The sequence below is a fragment of the Phytophthora infestans genome, genomic scaffold (assembly GCF_000142945.1).
Source record: "Phytophthora infestans T30-4 supercont1.16 genomic scaffold, whole genome shotgun sequence".
NCBI classification, from domain to species: domain Eukaryota; phylum Oomycota; class Peronosporomycetes; order Peronosporales; family Peronosporaceae; genus Phytophthora; species Phytophthora infestans.
Genome location: NW_003303743.1, coordinates 1,670,821 through 1,691,558, shown reverse-complemented (window position 1 = coordinate 1,691,558; position 20,738 = coordinate 1,670,821). Strand labels below are relative to the sequence as shown.

Below are 20,738 nucleotides of genomic sequence, written 5' to 3'. Positions count from 1 at the left end.
TCTTTTTTACAGAATTCAGAATCGCTCAAATCGCTATATCTCCATTTAATAAGGGTATCAGTTCTTATGAGCTCACATTTTCTAGCACACAGTACACCAACCAAGCCAAATGCCGATGCTGCTCCGCACGTTGGTGTCGGCGTTGCGCCGCCCTCCGCATCCGTCTGTTCGTCACCTTCATGCGTGCACTGCTCTCCAGGCTTCTGCTGCATCTGTTTCCGTCGCTGTTGAACCCAAAAGCTCATCTTCCAGCGTCAATGATAGTCAAATATTGACACTCTTAGAGCACTCGATCACCCAGCGCCTACCGACGCAGGCACTCGGCCACTTGGCACAGCTTCAAGCGCCTCCAGGTGCCCAACTATTGCAGAGACTAGCGGTGCTGCTGGCTCGACAGAAGACGAGTCGAGGCCATGCACTACGTTCCTTCGAGATTCTACGCGGAGTGTACCGAGCCCCAGGTTTAAAGCCCGACGACTACACGAAACTGGCATCCATTTACGTCATGGACGCATGCCTACGCTACCGACTGTTGGATCATGCAATGGAGGTGCGGTTTTAAGGCTTTTATTTGCGTTGTACGAGCTTTGAAAGTGAATTTATTAAGTTTTTTTTTTATGGTTTTTTAGTTGTACGATGAAGCTGTGAACCAGGCTGTGGTGCTGGACTTGCCGGCGTATGACGGACTGCTGAGAGCGTTACTGGATGTGAAAAGGGTAGAGGAGGCCACGGAAATCCTCAGAGAAGTCGTGAATGGTGAGGACGTGTGTCCCATGGAGCAGACCTTCTTGCCTGTGCTCGTGGAGCTGGTGAAGAGCCGCGAGTATGACGACGCGACGGAGCTCATGAGGCAGGGACAGACACGTGGGGTGGAGTTTACGGGCGAGACGTTCCATCCGCTACTGATGCTGGCAGAAAAAGACACAACGTCGACGGACTCGCTCATTAAATTCCTGTCATTTGTTGAGGACGCCTGGGAAGAATACAAGGTGCGGTGATTAAGAGACGGCAATGTGATCGACCGGAAACTGACTTGTGTTTATGGAATTACTAGGAATTTGACCCCGAGGAAGACTTGGACGACCCAGAAAACCCCTTTCGTAGTCTCTAAACACAAAGATGTGCTGCTGTTTTGCTTCGCCAACTTGGCAATATATGCTCCGAATGAGCAACTTTGAACGAAAAAAACTATTTTTTTAATGCACAATACGCGAAGATACACTTGGACCAGAACTAAGTCTGGAAGAGGAGCTACTTCTGGCGCCTGGCACAAGACGACCGACCTTGGGAACCGCTCGATTCGCCATTCCTAGTTTCCTGACCTCTGGCAAAGAACGCTGTGGAGCCGAGTTATTGTTGCTGTTGTTACTGGGTGTCTTAGGTCTCCGATTAAGCGACTTGCTCTCGAGACAGCCGACTCGCGCTTGGAGCTTGGAGATCGCTCCTTCATAGAGAGCCTCCATCTGCTGGATCTACAAACGTGAAGTTGAGCTTATCCTGTATGTTATCCCTTTAGATACAGGTTAAATCTGCGTACCGCTTCTTTCGGCACAAAATCTGTGTCGATTTGGTCCTGAAGTTTCTCTCGCTGAGACTCGAATTCCACCATCTTTATAAATCACAAACAACTGTGAAATAACACACGTTAACACACTAATAAAACACAGCATACCTTGGCGTGAATCGCTTTGAGTTCTTTCTCCATTATTGCGACGCTTGATAGCGCCGCATCTCGTTCTTTCTCACGGTCTCGCTCTTCCTGAACAAGCTCCGCAATACGTTCCATTGTGTCTTCCTCAAGCTGAAAGTATCGCAGCTTGAACTCTTTGAGCTCCTGCAACGTGTGCAGCACTTGAGTCTTCTCTCCTGCCAGTTCTCCTTCCACCTCGTGCCATTCCTGTGAGGCTTCGTGTGCCAGTCTTTTGTATGTTTCGATATGTCGGTCACAAGCAGATTTGACCTGTGCCACATCCTGCGCATGTCGAGTCACTAGCTGCTGGAGCTCCAGCTTCATACGCTCCACTCCGTCCCCTTCAACGTCAGAAGTAGTGGAGTGTCTAGTAACTGTTTGAGCTGCCTCAAGCTCGAACTCTAAGTGCTGTACCCTTAACAAAGCCTTTGTAAGCTTATCTTCTGCAACTGCAGCGCGGTTCTTCTCGTCGCTAGCTGTAGATTCGGCTTGTTGGGAACGTTGCTGCTCTTCGTCCAGAGCTTGGCGCATCTCTTCATAAAGCGTACGGTAGTCGAGCACAGACAAGGCGGAGCGGTGTGCTCGAACAGCAACCTGCATCGCTCGCTGTCCGAGCTGAAGTGTCTGCAATGTCTCTGGTGCTTCTGTGACTGCAGGAGTCACCGTAACTACGAGAGCGGTCTTGGCATTGCCACCTAGACTGGACTGCAACAAGCGAGTCAGTTTACTGTCCCGGTACGGCACGTGATAGCTCGTTTGGTTCTGTTGGGACTGTTTACTGAGCGCAGAGATACAGTTACCCAAGGCCGAAAGACTCAAGTTGATCGCCTTTAACTCACTAATGTGTCGCCCATACACTCTCGCCTTCTTGACACGTTCAGAGCCTGCTAGGTCCACGAGATACAGGTTACTTAACCGGATTACCGGTTGTGTCATACTCTTCGGTGCATCACTAGACGCTGGAGGTGCAAACTCCTTGCGTTCCACACGAAGGATGAGGATAGCGTGGCTTCGACTCGAGTGGGCATTCATTTCTGTACTGGAGACAGCACGGTTGGCATTGCCACGTTCCATGAGAGACAAACAGTCCTCAATGTTGGATACGTAAACTGCAGCCGCTCCGTCAATGTAGACGCCTCTATCTGCGTCTTCACGCACCAAGATGTTACTAGGCAAAGTCTCTGGCTCTAGCAAGTCGAAGATACGTTCACAGTAGATCTGTACGTAGCTCAACGCGACTGTAGTCTTCGCATGCGAGCGAGTCTTCTCAGCAAGGTTAAAGATGTCTTCTAGTGCACGAGGGATAACGCCACGCTGGTCTCCGTGCACCAAGTCTCCAGGCCCCACCATCGTGTGGGTTTTACCTGTTGCAGTCTGGCCGTACGCCAAGATGGTACCGTTGTACCCTGCCATCACATCTTCGACAATTGGAGCAGCCACACGTTCGTACACAGTCTGCTGGTCGCACGTTTCGTTGAGATTGCCATCAAACTGGAACAACCGAGCTTCTCCGTGAGCTGCAGTGGGGGCTTGGAACGTGACACTGCGGCCATCAGACTGCATGGTGACTGAAGGTGTCAACGATCCTGTGCTTCTTCGACCTTTTTCAGTGATAAACGTTGCTGGATCATCATCGGAACCCTCGGGCGTGGCTTCGGTGGCAGGTTGTTGAGTGTCATTGGCATCCCGACGTTCACCGTCCTCTCCGAAGTGTTGACAGTATTCCTCGTAGCCCCATCCGTCGCGTTCACGCTGCAGTAGAGGTCTCACACGACAGAAAACCTTCACCCGTTCCACGGCTCGAGCTTCAGTCTTCATGGTAGCAGGGACAGCGTCCATTCCCAAGATAGTGACGAAAATGAGCCGAAACGATCAGACTGGGCAATAGAACACACAGAGTTCGACAAAACTCCACGTGCTTCTTTTTTTACTAGTGCTCACATATCAGTCAGTGCATTTAGTCATCTCAGTGAAGTCACCGCCGTGAACGTGGAGAGCAAGCGCTAGTGCTTTTAAATATGTGTACTTGAAGTCTATAAAAACCGATGATGGGGGCAATTACATGTACATGCATTATTTTATTTTTACTAAGCTTACTTCTGACCCACTTTAAAATGACAATTGTTTTTTTTTCAAAGATTGTAGGAGAGCAGACGATCATCTGTATTGTTAATGCCGTGCCTTGCACGGGACCTAAGTTACTGTAGCGGGTTCTTTCGAAAAGTGTACCGCTATTAAACTACAGTGGTCACGGTAATGAATCTCATTGAAATTATTTTGTGTGGAGTAATTGTTTTATCTCACACAGCAATTGATCTCCGTGAGAGTATTAATGAACTCCCATTAAATAGTGTTTGGTAAAATAAATCTCATTGCTTTTGTTTTATGTAGCCCTGAAATTAATCTCACATCTACAGTACATGTACAGTGGCAGAGAGAATTATAAAAAAAACATCATGAAATGAAGAAGGCTTAGACACAAGTACATGCAATCATAATATAGAGCCACAGCCAATTTGTACTTTTGTTGATATTATAAAATAGATACAGTGAAAATTTTCTTAAGTACGAACATCAGTGTTTACAACGAACGGATGCCAATTATTGGAACAGAACACTCCAAAGAACATACATCACCACAGACCTAACTCTAAAAGGGACCCGATGCACTGCTGCTGCAAGACTTGAACTCACAATGCAGCGATTGGCTAGGGCGATCACTACTGCACAATAAGCAAGCCCAATAGTGAGTACAAGATATCAATCACAACTGAGATTAAAATGAACTCTGAAAAAGTTTGTTCACGTAAATTATTCTCAGCAAACCTGAGTGAGAATATTTAGTGTATGAGATTATTTATCAACTTCGGCTAATTACCGTGACCACTGTATTAAAACTGGCGTAGAAAAATTAATGGCAAATCTACAGCCCATGATTTCTACACTATGATTTATACATGCTTTGGCCCATGGCTGACCATGTTTGTAATTTAAATTATTTTTCCATTGTAAAATACAGGCAGGAAAGCCAGTCATTTGTCAGACACGCATCACGAGAAGGCGAACCGCTCGCTGCCCCGCGCGTCCTGGCAAGACCCCGAGACCCCCACCAACCGAAAGCGACCTCTCTGCCCCCCCCCCACGTCTGCCTGCAGGTACGCAGAATCTGTTATGCTCCATCATCTTCATTGACGCGTACAGGACGCATACTAACTCTTCCTGCTGAATCATGTTGTTTTGGACTGTAGAGGCGTCTCATCAGCCCCAGAACCTGATTCCAGGCCCCTAATCGTCTCTGTGCTCGCTTTAAAAGCTCCGAAGTAGAGAAACCTCGAAGAGGTGCGAATATGTTTGTTGATTGAATATGGATGCAGCTTTTGCTAATGAAATGCCTGCAGCTCGTTTAGAATCGCTTACACGCGCAATACACCACCGTGAAGCAGTTGAGAAGCACGACCAGAGTTCTCTACAAAACGGTATGACACATCTAATACGATGTTACCATGCGATGCATGTTCGACAACTAACTCTTTAACTAACTCTTAGTGTACTACTGTCACTTAGTAACCACTGCATTACTGTCACTTGGTACTCGCTGGAGTTTCAGCTCAGGTATGTTTGATGCAGGACCTTTGTGGCGATGATAGATAGTAGGTCTTCTATGTTTGTTCCATGTTTCTCCCATGTATTGATGTTACACGGCATCATGGCTCGGACAGATAATACCGCCAGCATCTTAAGAGCCCTGGACATGGAAGTATCGTCAAGTAGCAGTAGCGATGCGGACAATCTGCTCGATGACGCTGAGCTGCAAGTCTCTTCTGGAAGTATGATGATGACCGAGGCTGTGCTTGATGGCGTACCAAATGCTCAGAACACCGATGATATTGTGGGGCCAACCCGAGACGTTGGTGATGATAAGGCTGACAGCAATTCAAAGGAGAATAGCGACGAGAATAGCGACGCTGCAGACAGTGGCGATCTTCAGCATTTCTACTGCTGCAGATGTCATCCCGGTGCCTGTGTCTTTTATACTGAGCTGATTCTCGCATTAATTGATGGGTGTGCCTCGTTATTGATCGACCAACAACAACAACCTACTGCTACGATAGTTTCGACAAGCAGTCGAACCAGAACCTGCTCGCAGAGTTGGCGGAAGAAATTAGGCGGAAGGCTCTTTCAGTGGAGTACCATGTCGTCTCGGTACACAGCCTGATCCAAAAGGACAGCGATAACTGTGGTCTATTCATCATCTTGCACTTCTGGCGACGATTCGTTAAGGAAATGGAAAGTGATTACACGACGGTGGGATTGCTGCGCCGGCGGTGGAACGTTCTTCGGGCCGTGGTGAACTTTAGCGAAGCGAGTAAAGGTGAACAGGACTAAGATGCACCGCTTACACGATGAATACATACACATTGCGCATTTCACTATGCTATACTAAGTAGTTCTGGATCATGCAAGATAAAAGGGGGGGGGAACTGACCGACACCCCAGCTAATCTCTCACTCGTCAAATTATATATCGTCCTGGAAACATGATTTAACCATGGTTATTAATGGCAAATACATGGACATCATTTATGACACGTGATAGTATTGCTCATGCAGTATGAGGGTCCGACAGGCGAAAATCGCGTTCAGTCTTCAATTATCGGATAGTGGTGCGAGCATGTTTTGGCCGTGACCCAGCATGGGGAATACATTCTCAAAATAAAATACCTCACTCCGTAATAAACTCCGGGGGAATCATGGAGAAATCATAGTAGCCATGGGCAAAATCCATAATTACTGTCCCCTAGCTCTAATAAAAACATGGGCTGTAGCACTGGGCAAAAATAAACGTAGCAATCGTTTTACTTAAAAACAGGACACATTTTACTGTACAGTATTCGGAGGGGTATATTATTTGGAGGGGGTACTTTATTCGGAAGTATATGCTAGAGAGGAACGTAGTAAGTGCAGCAGAAAGCGTAGCATAATTGATTGATAGTTATCAGAGCTTCTCCGTGTAAAACACGGCTTTGTGTGCTGCTTTTATCACATATGATGCTCGTTGCAGCCCACTGCTATTGTAATCGAAATAAGAGGCGACCGTGGGCGTGTTTCATTCTTTGTAGCAGATGCTGCAGCTGGTGCGCTGATGTGCGTATTGATTTTTGTTTAGCGGGTTTTCTCGGTCGAATTTGTGCAAAGCGTCAAGCCGATACACATGACTCGCGACTGTTTTGCGAGTGGCTTCTCGATATTCGTTATGTATACATGTAGCTCTTGTAGATCTGTATTTAGACATTTTGTTCTGACAGTGAATACGCTATCATACTGTACAAGTCGCACTGCGACCCAAAATAAGAAGTATATTGATGAAAGTGTGCCGGAATGAGCGCTAAGCTGATTGGCTGAAACCTTTTTTTTGAGGATTTTTATTGTGAATTACTTTTGTATTCTTGTGCATAATTTTACTTCTTTTGGGTTTGTTCATTTCCTGGCGCAACATGGCCGAAGGGAAGCGGAAGGACACACGGACGCACTTGACGTTGCAGCAAAAGGCCAAGCTACGCGCCTTCCTGGTGGCCAAATCCGACCTACCCCAATTCGCCGTGGCTGATTGGGTGCGTGAGCAGTTCCATGTGCGTCTGGGGCGTACAACGCTCTACCGCATCCAGCACGCTCCTGAGAGCGCTTTCACGACCGGGAATCTCAGTCGCAAGAAGCAGTCTAAGGCATCTGATGCGCCTGTGCTCGGAAGGCGGATTAAATTACTTCGGCTAGTCGTAATTTACAGTGCTGCTACATGTATTTATCAATTCCCCGCCCGACACTGCAATACCGCGCTCACCTTCGACCACTAAGACCCCATCCACGTCGCGGAACAGCCTAATGAATGAACAGCGATGACAGATCTACAACCACAAAGCCGAAAATCCATCATGGAGCCAGGTCCAGCTTGCGTTGTGGGCTCAAAACTCGTTTTTTTTTAGCTACAGCGCGCTTTACCACAGGCAACGATTTGAAATACCCTGAAGCACAACCGACTCGAAGCCTTACCATTGGAAGCTCTGACTGCACCGTTCGATCCGCTTTCCCAAGTTAACCTCAAATTGGATCGCAAAAAAAGCTATATACTTACTATTGTATTTACATGTACATGCAATGCAGGTGGATATGAGCGTTTGCCACCTCTTTTTAAGGAAAAATCAAGGAGCAAATAGCAGATTATCATTCTTCAAACGACCTTGACAGAATATAATGATTCAATAGTTAAGTACCTCTAAGATAATACACGTCATTTTTGGATCACTATTCACTAATGAGAGGATATAGGCCAGTTTATCTTAACCCTCCGCACTTATAGGTTGTATTTGACGGCATGTGACCAAAAGGTGCGCCATGTCCTGTTTTTCCACATGTTGTATATACAACATATTAAAGACACTGAAATGCACAGGGTTATTGTACCCGCCATAATACTTCGGACCAAGATTTGACGGCAATTTACTCGTAGAAGATTATAACTTTCCATATACGATACTTAGATATATAGGTAAATCGCACCCGTAGATTCCGAATTTGAAGTCAGATTTGACGAATTCGTACTCCTTCTACCTCATTTTTCTCTTACAAAACGTCGTTTTCAAAGTGCCAAAGTTTGGGGAAAGGGTTCCATTAGGTTTAGCCGATGATTCATCTATTTGCGACCTGTTCATTGGCTCAGACAACAAGCCACATGTCAAACATATGGGTGGTTAGGCTAATGTATCATTTGTGTGGTACAAACGTGCACGTCGGAATGAAACTTTACAAGTGTATCTAAAATCGTCTCAACAAAATTATACAGGTCTGAGCTACGTCTCTTCCTCGTCATTGTCATCCAAACTTGAGATCTCCTCGACGTTGTCCTCCTCCAGGCCCGCGATCTCCTCTGTGTCGACTGCATCTAAGTACTTATCCTCAACTTTCTGCACGTGTCTGTACTTGTTCGTCCAGCTTCTCTTCGGGAGGGCTAGCTTCGCATGTTCCAGCTTGGCCTCAAGCTCGGCAATATTGGGGGCTAGGGCGCTAGCAATACTGTTCTTTAGTTGCCCCCATATCAGTTCAATGGGTTGAAGCTCCGGGTGATATGGGGGCGTGTAAATAATGGTGTGGCCGTACATGATTCCTATCACAGCTGCCATATACAGCGGCAAGGGCTTGTGCGCGCGCACCAGCTCGATAAGCTGGACCTTCACGGCCGTTGGATCGTATAAAATACCTGTATACAACGCTGGTAAGTATAATGCTTAAGAATGAAATATGTAGTTGTACCTTGATCCTGAAGCCATCGTTGAATATCGGCTTTCTTGGATCTTGTTGTTGGCGCAGGTAATATGTTGCGCTTGTGGTAGGAAGCGCCATCCAAATAGATCTGGCAGCGACCGTACTTTTGACTCAGTGTCTCGCACAGCTTTTGAAACCAACGCTCGAACATCTCTGCGTTGAAATTACCGTGATAGTCACTTTCATTGCTTTTGCGGCTAGCAACCCAACTTGTAAAGGAATCTTCAACAAAATTCTCTCTCAAACTATTTCCTTGGCGATAAATTACGCCTGCAGCAACAATACAAATTCTAAAACATATTTAAATTAACTTACAACTTTAGATCAAGCGCATGCATATTTTATAAAACAATAAATCCATACCTTGCACCTTGTCCGCTGGCTGAGAATCTCTTCGCATCGGGAGGTAGCCACGTCGTTCCTCGGACATGGTTCACGTTGACGTATGATTCATCTAAGTAGACTTCCGGGAGAATGGGATTGCTGCTTTTGTTCCTATTCAGTAGTTTGCGCTGCAGATAGGTTGCTCGGTACGCCACATTAGCGGCTGATTCGGCGAGATAGTGGCGCTTCTCGCCTTTGATGTACTTGTAGCCAAGTCGCCTAAGCAACCGGCACATTGAACGATATCCAATACGAATAGACGTCCGCGTCTCTACCTCTTCTGCGACCAGCTTCGCAGTGATAGGTTGGCGCTGGTGGTTGCATTCGTTCACGTACGCTCTGATGGCGAGTTCAACATCCCCGTCGTTGAAGCTATTTGGCCGCCCACGTGATTCCTTGGCATATTAAATTAAAGAGGTCAGTGATATATAACTGAAATAGTGCTGGAGGAGCTCACCTCGGCCGATGAAGCGCCCTCCTGCTTCATGTGTGAGGCCCACACGGCTGAAACGGTGCTTGCTGCAACGCCCAAACACTGGGCAACAAGACTGCGCGTTCGTTTGCCGCGCGAATAACCCTCATTTTTCTCTGCGAGGAAGAACTTGTAGGCATGGATAACCATACCAATCTGCTCGTCGCTAAGTTTCCGTCCCTGAGCCATCCTGGAAGTGAAAGGTGACGACTGAGTTGATTTGTTAATGAACGAGTGGACGATAAGGATTCGTTTGTGGGGCTGGGTAGCTTTGTCTGCCACGAACTGCGAGTTACAGCCAAACTCTAGTGGTGTTACAATTCTTGGTCCGAAGTATTATGGCGGGTACAATAGGCTGAAAACTGCACGGAGCACGCACACAAAACTCCTTAGATTTGTCACAAAGGTTGCTGACCCTCGCCTCGTGAAACCCACTGATTTCACACATTCGAATAAAAGCAACGAGGACCAGAGATGGTTGGCCGACGCAAAACGCGTCGCGAGTCAGAAGCCTTCCTCACCCGCCTGGAAGGCAAAAGCTCGGAGGATTGGGTGCGCTTGACTGCCCAACACACAGCATACCTGAACGGAGAGAGGGAGACGGATGTTGACTTCGGGAACGAGGCCGCGGGGGCAACGCAGACGACTACGGTGGCCGCGCCGACGACGAAGGTAAGGCAGACGACGACGGCTGTGACTCGTGGGCAATCCATTCCGGCGCTTCCGAGCCGACCACCTGTTGGAAATACGGCGTCGTACATTGCAGCGGCAAAGAAGCTGCGGGCAGCGCGTCTCGCAATTAAGGCCAACGCGGAGAAAAAAACTGGAAAGGGGAAGAAGAAGATGACGAAGGCCCAGCGCGAAGCTTTGGCGAAGGAAAGGAACGCGTTTAAAGAAATGGAAGCTGAAGCCCGTGTGGAGTCTATATCTGCACGACGTGATGCCGAGAAAGCAAGGGAACGTGCGCACGTGGTCGACGAAGAACGCAGCGGGGCTGAAGCGCGCCAAGCAGCGCTGAAAGCACTAGCAGCAGCAGGAATCGTCAAAGTCTCCCGCAGCGAAGAAGCAGAAGAAACCCGCCAGTCCGCACCTTGCTAAACCAGTTGAGGATTCATATGCAGACGACGCGAGTATGCTGTCTGCATCAAAGTACGTGATACTCGACATGCTGAATATACTACATGCACTAATTGTGCTCATGTTGTACCTGATGTTATGTTGTTTCAGACCACCACCAATACCAGTCGAAGCCACAGCACTGCCTCCAACCAGACGTCAAACGGCCAGGTAGCTTCTGCGATGATATATATACTGCATGTGTGAGCGCATAGAAGATGTATATTGACGCGTGATGTGAACTACTTTGGGACAGGGTTTTGAGTATGGATACGACTGAGCCACTCACGTCTTCCGCTCCAGCTATGAATGCATCCGCTGAAGATTATGATAATGGAGCTCTCAACTCGGACTTGGATGGCGAAGGCGAAGATTCGGATGACTGGTATATTGAGGAGCAGGACTTGTCTGCAAAGCACACGGACGATGCCCACAGAGGAACAGATGCTGAGAACGACCTGCTCAGCGAAGATGCAGATGAAATTCTTTCAAGTGATAGTGATGGTAGTTTGAACGGTGCAGAGCTCCTTAATCGGGACAAGAGGAAAGCCCAAAGAGAGCTGGAGAAGCGACGTCTGCAGGCAGCTATCGGCAAGCTGCGACGTGACTGGAACACAACCACAAACAATTGGAGCACGCTGACAAAATACGAGATGCAAGCGCTCGCGCACGGTGATGAAGCTCTGAAGAAGATGCGAGTGGACGGCTGGGAGTTTGGTAAGGTTTGTGAGATGATATATATACAACATGAAACTAATGTGGTATATGTTGTATGATGTCTAGATACCGCATTACATCATGAACGAGCAGAACCATACCCGAGCCTGTACAGTGGTGACAATGGACCAACCGAGGCAGCGATTGAAGTAGCTGAGTCCCCGTTACAACTCTTCTTCTTCTTCATGCCTCGTCGGCTTTGGCGCCGGATAGCTACTGAGAGTAATCGATACTATCATCAGCATCTCAACGGATGGGTCGACAGAATATATGCGAAGCGAGTGGCTGATGATGCAGAGTTGACTACGGAAGCTGTGATGTTGCGGGAGACCAAGAAACACAAGGACATAAAGCCAGAGGACATTGTGCATTGCATCGGGCTCCTTATCGCGAGGATGTTGGTCCCTCACAAGCGCCGTTTTGCGGATCACTGGGGAACGACCCCGGTAGGCGCTGTCCCAAAAGGCACTTTGGCGACTTCGTGGGGAAGTCGCGCTTTGAGCGCATCATGCAAAACCTGCATTTTACCGACAACACGGACCCGAGAGCTGAAACGGACCGCGCCTGGAAAGTCCGCTCCGTAGTGGACACGCTACAGCAGACGTTCGCAAGGGGATACAACGTTCCTCCCGGTGTATCGTTCGACGAGGCCATGATTCCATCAAGAAGTCGTCACAACGTGACCAGGCAATTTATGAAGGACAAGCCCCACAAATGGGGCCCAAAACTGTTTATGACATGCTGTGCTGACACAGCGTATTGTCTACGGTACGTAGCCCGACGGCCTCTATCGTGGAGTATTTTGTTTTGGCTAAGTCTCACATGTTGTATTTGTCTACCTCTGTATTGTTGGGAATGTTGTATTGTGCTGCATCATAGTCTGAAAGTATTTTGTGGAACTAACCAGCACCCAGACGAGCTCGGAGGTCAATCAACGACCCTATTTTCAGCAGACCCGAACTCTGGCCCTGCAGCGGTTATCCGTAATCTGCATGAAGTTCTTCCTGCCCCAGAAGAAGGTGTCTACCACGCTGTGGTGACGGATCGCTTCTATACGTCGATCCAGATAGCTTTGCAGCTCCTGGCTCGGAATGTATACACGGTTGGCACTATACAGCCAAACAAGAAAGGGTTTCCGCCAGCCCTAGTGACCAAAGCAGCAACTCGTCCAGCTCATATTCCCCGCGGGACCAGCACGATCGCCGTCGCAAAGGGCTGTGATCTTCTACAGGGAATGCTTTGGTGGGACCGCCTTCCTGTCTAACTTCTCTCGACGGGCAGCAGTACATCTATTGAAACCTGCGGTAAGTTACTTTTGGGTCGTGTCTTAGTGATGACGGCTTCCTAACTTATGCTGCTGTTGTTGTACCATCAAAGGGCGGCAACTACGTGGCTGCAGAAAAGAAATCATACCCTGACCATCAGCGATGCGCGACTATCATCGCTGGATGGGCGGGGTTGATATCCACGACCAGCTAAGGCTACAGCGCTATTCGCTGCAACTCTCGGTGCGCTTTCGAAAGTACTACAAGACGTTCTTCTTAGGCCTAGTCGACATGGCACTCGTGAATGCCTATATCATTTTTCGTGAGGCTCGGAAAATGGTTGGTGAAGGTGCTGATCATGCCGGGTTTTTAGCAGAGTTACAGGCGCAGCTTTTGCAGGTCACTTCGGCTGACTTTATTGATGAGGTATATACTACATGTTTGCCGGCGATCATGTGGTAGATGTTGTATCGTATCTGACTCGTTTATTATCATGCAGACATTTTCACCAGCACCTTCCGACCAAAATGTGGCCTCGATATCGGCTGCCCACAAATTGACCGAGTTTCCAGAGTGGACCCAGATCCGGGAAGGTGTTTGGAAGAGGCCACAGCACCAGTGCAAGGTTTGCTCGATTCGCAAGCAGAAGGTCGGCCAGCGCAGTGTAACGCGGTTCTATTGCGAGGCATGCAGCGACGGCAACAAGTAGTAAGTGTGACAGTGGCTTATGCAATCGTACTTTAGCTAATTGTGCTTCTTCATGCACAGTGTCTACCTCTGTGCCCGAGTCCGGCCGGGCCACTACCCAGGCAACACCATGACATGCCACCAAATCTGGCATGTCATGTGGAAGAACGGAAAGGAGCGGCCTCACCCTCGTGTTGGTCGTGGAATCCAGATGCGCAACCCGGCAAAGAAGCGCCGACGCGCCGCTAGTGATAGGGAAGAAGGCAGCGGCGCGGAGGAGTGAGGCGCTGGCAGCGGTACTGTGGAGGGGGGCGCTGGTTCCGAAGGCAGCGGCGCGGAGGAGGGAGACGCTGGCAGCGGTACTGTAGGGGGGGCGCCGATTCCGACACTGATGTCGGCGCTGAAGGGAGCAGTGGTGGGGAGGGATGTGCTGGAGAGGACGATAGCGAGTAAGAGTGGGCTTGTCGATGAATACCTAACCTGATTCAATATAAATGTGTTGCAATCATTGATGACTGTACACATAGCCATTGCACTTCGTACATGGCATGTTCGAGCGGACACTTTTAATATGTTGGAATCCAGTATATCCAACTTGGATATACGTCTTCTTCAAGTTTGTTGGCGCAGCGTGGGTGTCTTAGACATAGCGCTGCGAAGAAGCTCGCAATCAATGTATCACCGAGCGTCTGATCTTCCCGCAGTGCAGAAACGTATTCGTACTTACGGAGGTCAATACAAAATTCAAATTTAGCCTATTTTTTACATGTTGTATATACAACGTGTGGGGTCGTGGACAGGGGCCAAAAATAGCCGTAAGTGCGGGGGGTAAGTATGTAAGCAAGCGGTCATCAGGAGACCCTTTCAACCACTTTATGTAGAGGGAATTACTAATTGGGTATAGAGGATCCTCTGTATCGTAATTCGATTCAAAGATCTTATGTAAATAGGCAATGATAGGTAGTCAGACCATCAAGGATAATTATAATAATCGGGGATAAGCAACAAGAACGTGACAATGATTGCCACAATCAATTTCTGCAAATGTACCGTAATAGCTGTCGATTTTCAGTGCATGTCCTTGTTCATTTTCAGTTGTTTTCCTCGGCCCCCAAGACAACAACGGAATGCGCTGTTTTGTGTTGTTATTTATCACGTGCGTGGGGCTTGCATCGATCAAGGCCACTCTCACTACAGTCGACATCAACTGCAGTGGCCCCACTGCTCACACAGTGCCCCCACCAGGAGCCATTGTGATCGATATCACCGGTGTCTACAATGGAAGCTATCAAACTATGGCCGAGGGTATGGCGTACCTGCCCAACACGACGGTAGAGCATACGATATTCGTGTTCCCGGGCGTATACCAAGAGCAAGTGCTGATCCCAAAATTGGCAGGCCCGTTGGTGGTCCAGGGCTACACGTGTGATACGACATCGTACAGCAACAACACAGTGACGATAACACACACGATGGCTCAGAGAGATCTCCCGCTCGAGATTAAGAATGGACGCAACGATTTGATCAGTACGATGCGTCTGAAGTCGCGCAGTGGTGTGAAGATCTACAACATGAATGTCGCTAATCCAGCCGGCCCGATCGATCATCTTGGACAGGCGGTGGCTGTTTACGTCGATGCAACGAACTATGGTTTCTACGGCTGCAATTTTACGGGTTACCAGGACACGCTGTGTGCACACAGGGGTCGTCAGCTCTACGCACGATCATTTATCAGTGGAGCTGTTGACTTCATTTTTGGAATGCGAGCGAAGGCTTGGTTTGAGTCTTGCGATATTGAGAGTATCGGAGAAGGCTACATCACCGCCAACGGTAACATCAACAGCACTATCGAATCTCAGTACGTTTTAACCGTGCGCGAGTACTTGGTTCGAGTGGAAATGGATCTACGTACCTCGGGCGTCCATGGCGTCCATACGCTCGCGTTGTGTGGCAGAAGCAGCTCAGCGACGTTGCTAACCCGAAGAGATGGTCGACGTGGAACGACAACAACAACACAGCAAACGTCTACTTCAACGAGTTCAATAACAGCGGACCCGGGTCGGTAACCGGCCAGCGTGTGCCTTTCAGCGGACAATTGAGCGCTTCTGTAGCCATTACTGAAATCCTTGGTGCTACGCTCGAGTCCGAGTGGTGGATCGACACAGACTTCATTTAAGTCACAATATCGAGCGTAAAAATACAAGAATAATTGGGGAAAACTTTGGAGCTCGAGCTTAAGGACGGAAGCCTCGCCAATCGAAAACGATAAGTAATCATCACCGCCATGTCGGTAGGACGTGCAAGAAGTGTAGTAGTGCTGATGGGTATATTGCAATACGATTGCGGCAGTTCCATTACGCAGACAACCTGACAGCTCCATGTTTACTACTACGTAGTATAACGCAAAATGCATTTGGGTACACCAGATTACCCTATTTCTATATTTGGGTGAGCTCCATGTTTTCCCAAATAATTGCGTGCAATTTCTGCAGTTCGGCCAATCAAACTACGTGGTTGTACTTATGGCTTACAGCTGACTACCAGATACCTGGTATGCCAGAGGAAATATTCGGTGCGGTATTCTCGAAGATCGAACCAGGGTCGTCGCTCTCAATCTCCACAAGTCCCTCGGTTGGATATTCGCTCAACTCTTGCACCATGAACGATGACACCGTGAGGTAGAGTTTGTCTTCTTTTTCAAATGAAAAGCTGCCTGATGTATATTGGTCCATCTTGACACTGGGAGCAACGCAGCCAGCATGCTTGTAAAACACGAGATGAGCTCCTTCGGGCAGCTTCTTCCACGTCGTTCGAACAGCTCGGTCGTTCCACAATTCTTCGAGCGTATAGCATCGCTGAACGGTGTCGATGGTGAACTTGGCGTTGCTACCTCGACTGTACAGCCACACTTCCATGGCCTTAGCGCTGTAGCAGAGCAGCAAGATTGTTATCAGGAACGGGAAGCTCTTCATTGCGGTTCCGGAAGCTACAAGGTAGAAGTCGAAGTGAAGCGCTCTAAGCCCGGTGCTGTGCTGGTGTAGCTCGCGGTACTTGAAAACTATTCAGAGCATTCGAGAGTCCTTGTGCGATCGGTGGCTTATGTGGTGTGCTGTATCCGTCCGTAAATCTACTGTACATAATGGATTCGCCCGCTTTTTCTTATTAAACTGCCAACGCTGTACTACTGTAGCCGATCGTGCGACGTTTTTTCACTAAAGTAAAAGCTGAAAAATCACTCGAACCAGGTCAAACGCAACCTGTGCGGATTGAAAGCTTGGGCTTGTGACAGGATTGCGAGCGGAACTCTAGCGAGCGTGACAGTCTCCGAGACATCGGCCATTAGGGAGCACAGACTGGAGAGATTTATGCCAAATGCTACATGCATCATTCCATACATTGAGTGTGTTCTACTAATTATTTTTTTCATAAATCGCTTAGCTAAATTATAAAAACGTTTCTGTATGACACGCATTCTTTAAACCAAAGCCTGCAGCTTCTTGTTATTCAGCGTGTAAATTGTTCCCAGTGACAATACCACTACGGCGCAGTACTAATCCTCTTTGTTCTACCGCCGTTTAGCGAGTAAGCTTGGGCCGGCAGTTGCGCATTTTCGAAAATACTTGCTCACACTGTTAAAACATCCTATTATGATAAAAGGAGCGAGAATCGTTTAAATCTGAGCTGAGTGCCGCAAAAACTAAGCAGCATACCTTCCAGTGTTTTCATCCACGAGCTCGCAGCTGTACAGTACTTGTTGACGGGCCTGTTACCTGGAAGCTATCTGCAGCAGAATAACACACACATCGATACTGGCTTTATCACCTGCAGCTGAGCAGCAAGCAAACATACACATACTGTACACGCCTTCTGCTGCGCTCGGTAATAGCACGACAAGAATCTCGATGTGGTAGCTTAGTGGTGGCACTTGTCTGGAAATTCATAGCTCTCCTTTTCCACTAATAGGAGTGGATCCAACTCGTCTTCAGGAAGCAAAATATCTTTAACCAGCTCAAGTAACTGAGAGTGACTATCGTGCCCGGCTGGCCCATCTCCCTTTTCATCGATGAAATGCCACCTAGACCCATGCTTCATCCGAACAACGTATACACGTTTATTTTTTTATCCATTCAAAACCATTCGTTTATAGCTCGACGCGTGCCAAGCGCGAGACGTCAATCGTGGCGAATGGACCCCCGGCTCCAGGTAGGGAGGAAGCGGTGCGAGCCGAGTGCCTCGTATAACCAAAGCGACCAGAGTGATCAGAGCGACGTTGACCCTCGCGATGTGAGAGGCTCTCATGAGCACAGGGACGTTTCAATTGGTGATAGCACCAATCAGGTGCCGTCTGAGCAGTCAAGCGACTTCAGCAACGGGTCTGGCCGAACTGTGCTGGGGCCACCTCTCACGCACACGTGCTTCGAGTCGTGGGAACAATTCGACGCCTATTTCGAGGAGTATCAAAGGAACAGCTACCAGGTATGTAATTTTCGCCATAGGGCAGCTCATTTAAAGGTGGACAGATATTTACGCTTCATTCATTTAGCTTTTTCGCATTCGAACCAACAATACAGTTGTGGACCGGAACAAGAAGATCCAGTCAACAAACTCGAGTGCGTCGCTGATTCCGCCGGAGTGGGGGAACTATTCTCAGAAGCTAATCTGTACGCATACTGGCGCATACAAGTCGCGAGGGCAAGGAAAGCGACCACGCCAGGAAACAAGGCCCATGGGCTGCGAGGCTTCGGTACGTATTTTGCCAGTCGGGTGTCAGTCGGGCACCAGTTGGGTCCAGTCGGGTACTGATTCACTTGGGTATTAATGACTACATTGTTAGCCTAGTCAATTCGTGGTGTGCGTTATTTTGTGTGTATTAATAGGTTAACGTCTGCGTTCGTCTCGCAGATAAAAGTAAGAGGGCTTTTGCACTCTTCATCACGAAAAGTAACTTGGAGCATTCCCATAACCTAAATCGGCGGACGTACGAGCAGTATGCATCGAATCGAACCGCCATTGAGGGTGAGGTGTTGGAAACTGTCGACGAGCTAAGAAAGGCGGGTGCCAAGAAAAAAAATATCTTGAAGTTTATCCAGGAGCATTCTAAATGCAGCCCCTCTATTCGCGATGTACACAACATCGTCCAGCGCCTTAAGGCAAGAGAACAATCGTCTAGCACCAGCTCACAAAGATTAATGAAATGGATGGTGGAGTTCTGCGAGGAACCTGGGAATGTTGGCAGAATCTTTATTGACCCAACGGTTGGGAAGGTAAGTTACGCTACATGGAGATATTTTGCTGATGAACTTAACAAAATGATTTCTTGTGGGTCTACAGAAAACGGCTACGTGTATCACGTTCCAAACCAAGTCAATGCGCGAGATGTTCGACCGTTTTCCGGAGGTTCTGCTCATGGATGCAACACACGGGACCAATGTGTCCAAGTATAAGGTCTTCTCGTTTATGGCGCATGATGTCTTTGGTAAAGGTCAGTTTGCTTCCGGGTGCTGGTGTGAAGCGTTACCGCACCCGTTTATACGAATCTAGCCTCGGCATACAAACGGATAGCTACAACTGTGGCGTGTACGTCCTACTTGTATTTGAAATGTTGTGCGGAGCAAATGCAGTGGGAGCCGTTGGCAAGAAGATGCTCCAATGTCTCCGATACAGGTATCTGTGTATGTGCCTTTAAATACATCACTTTTTACATTACACTACACCTTACCAATATAAACACTATCACAGTACGACTCACCAATTTAAACACCATACTTAGACACTTTTTTTTGCTAAGTGTTTCAGTGCCAATGCAAGACACCACACGTGATTTTTTTCTTAAAGTATCAGTTGAGGTTTTTTCTTGGGCAAAAAGGAAGCCGGCTATACGTATAAATCCAGCCACTCATCAAGTGATGACGCGGCACTCTAGCCGGGCTCAGTCGGTATCAGCTGGGCTCAACCGGTCACATTAGCCTCGTCACATTTCACTCAGCCGGGCACAGCAACACGTGCCCAAGTAACTTTTGTGGCCTTTCAAGATGGAATTCAGCAATTCTAGTCTGGAGGTAATCATCGTACTCGTCCTACCTTGCTAAGTAGAACATAATACGTGTTTTATCGGAGAGCGCATGCGAAAACTTCGTCTTGATCCCGTATTTCAAATAAAAATAGCCAGCCTCTCATCCGAGTCGATCTCCATCGTACACTCTGATCCATGCACCACTGTACAGTCATTGTGCTTGGATTAGAGCCAAACTGAATGTAAGTTTGAACCAGGTGGCTGTTCTAAGTGGTCCATACATTTCATTGTTTATTTAATGATTTACCACTGCAACCGCATTTGTACCAATATACCACTGATGGTAATATCACCGCTAATGGATCACCAAATTAATTATTGTTGGGCTGTCTCCTTCCAGCACTAATGTGCTAGTATACTTTTTAAGATTTCTAAAGAGGCCGTGTTTCTATTCTGCCGGCCAATATAAGTAGAAGCCTGCTGGGGCAAGATCATTTTCCCAAAGAAGTTCCGCTTTACGGATGCATTAATTTATTAGTACTTAATATCAGGGGTCGCAAATGGCTATGGAATATGCATGGAAGGCCCCATGCATAAATCCCATAAAAAATATTTGCGACATCAAGATCGATTCAATTATTATCTACGAAATTATTTCCCCCTCGAAAAGCGTTTGCTGCTCCTAGATTCACTTCGGGGCGAGCAACAGCAACTTCGTTTCACAGCGAGAGGTTGAAGCGGAGAATTAACAATAGCCTTAGGTTTGCTGGCAACAGCCCTTGATGATGGTCGCTGTATATTTGACCATTGAGAAAAAAAGACGCTTAGCATCATCCGATGTAGGGGGAATTCACGCTAGGTTGACGTATTTGGAATTCACACACTGCTTGTTTCTCTTGTAGAGAAGCTTGAGCAAAGCTAACCTTGTTTTTCTTGTTGGACTTTGTTTGACACTAGGCTTTTCAAAAATCGCTAGCATTCTCAGTTCACTTGATGTAAGATTGCTCTCAAAGCCGCTTTGTACTTTTACAATGCCATCTTCAAGCGCTGGTGAAGCCACTAGTTTTGCCGTCGTCGA

The 20,738-nt window shown here is 47.8% G+C and overlaps 4 protein-coding genes across 4 annotated transcripts; 2 read left to right on the top strand and 2 right to left on the bottom strand.

Moving 5' to 3' along the window:
* Positions 1-109: 109 nt before the first annotated feature.
* PITG_08917 (uncharacterized protein) lies at positions 110-1,111 on the top strand (the record flags this gene model as incomplete). The annotated part of the gene is made up of 3 exons (XM_002902916.1): positions 110-550; positions 630-989; positions 1,055-1,111. 3 exons carry the CDS (start codon positions 110-112, stop codon positions 1,109-1,111), a joined length of 858 nt encoding a protein of 285 aa, XP_002902962.1.
* An 85-nt stretch (positions 1,112-1,196) lies between these two features.
* PITG_08916 (kinesin-like protein) lies at positions 1,197-3,529 on the bottom strand (the record flags this gene model as incomplete). Its single annotated transcript, XM_002902915.1, has 3 exons — positions 1,197-1,472; positions 1,538-1,609; positions 1,673-3,529. 3 exons carry the CDS (start codon positions 3,527-3,529, stop codon positions 1,197-1,199), a joined length of 2,205 nt encoding a protein of 734 aa, XP_002902961.1.
* Positions 3,530-14,954: 11,425 nt separating this feature from the next.
* Positions 14,955-15,823, top strand: PITG_08914 (pectinesterase, putative; the record flags this gene model as incomplete). Its single annotated transcript, XM_002902914.1, has 2 exons — positions 14,955-15,447; positions 15,507-15,823. 2 exons carry the CDS (start codon positions 14,955-14,957, stop codon positions 15,821-15,823), a joined length of 810 nt encoding a protein of 269 aa, XP_002902960.1.
* Positions 15,824-16,184: 361 nt separating this feature from the next.
* PITG_08913 (uncharacterized protein) lies at positions 16,185-16,619 on the bottom strand (the record flags this gene model as incomplete). The annotated part of the gene is made up of 1 exon (XM_002902913.1): positions 16,185-16,619. One exon carries the CDS (start codon positions 16,617-16,619, stop codon positions 16,185-16,187), a length of 435 nt encoding a protein of 144 aa, XP_002902959.1.
* Between the last annotated feature and the right edge of the window lie 4,119 nt (positions 16,620-20,738).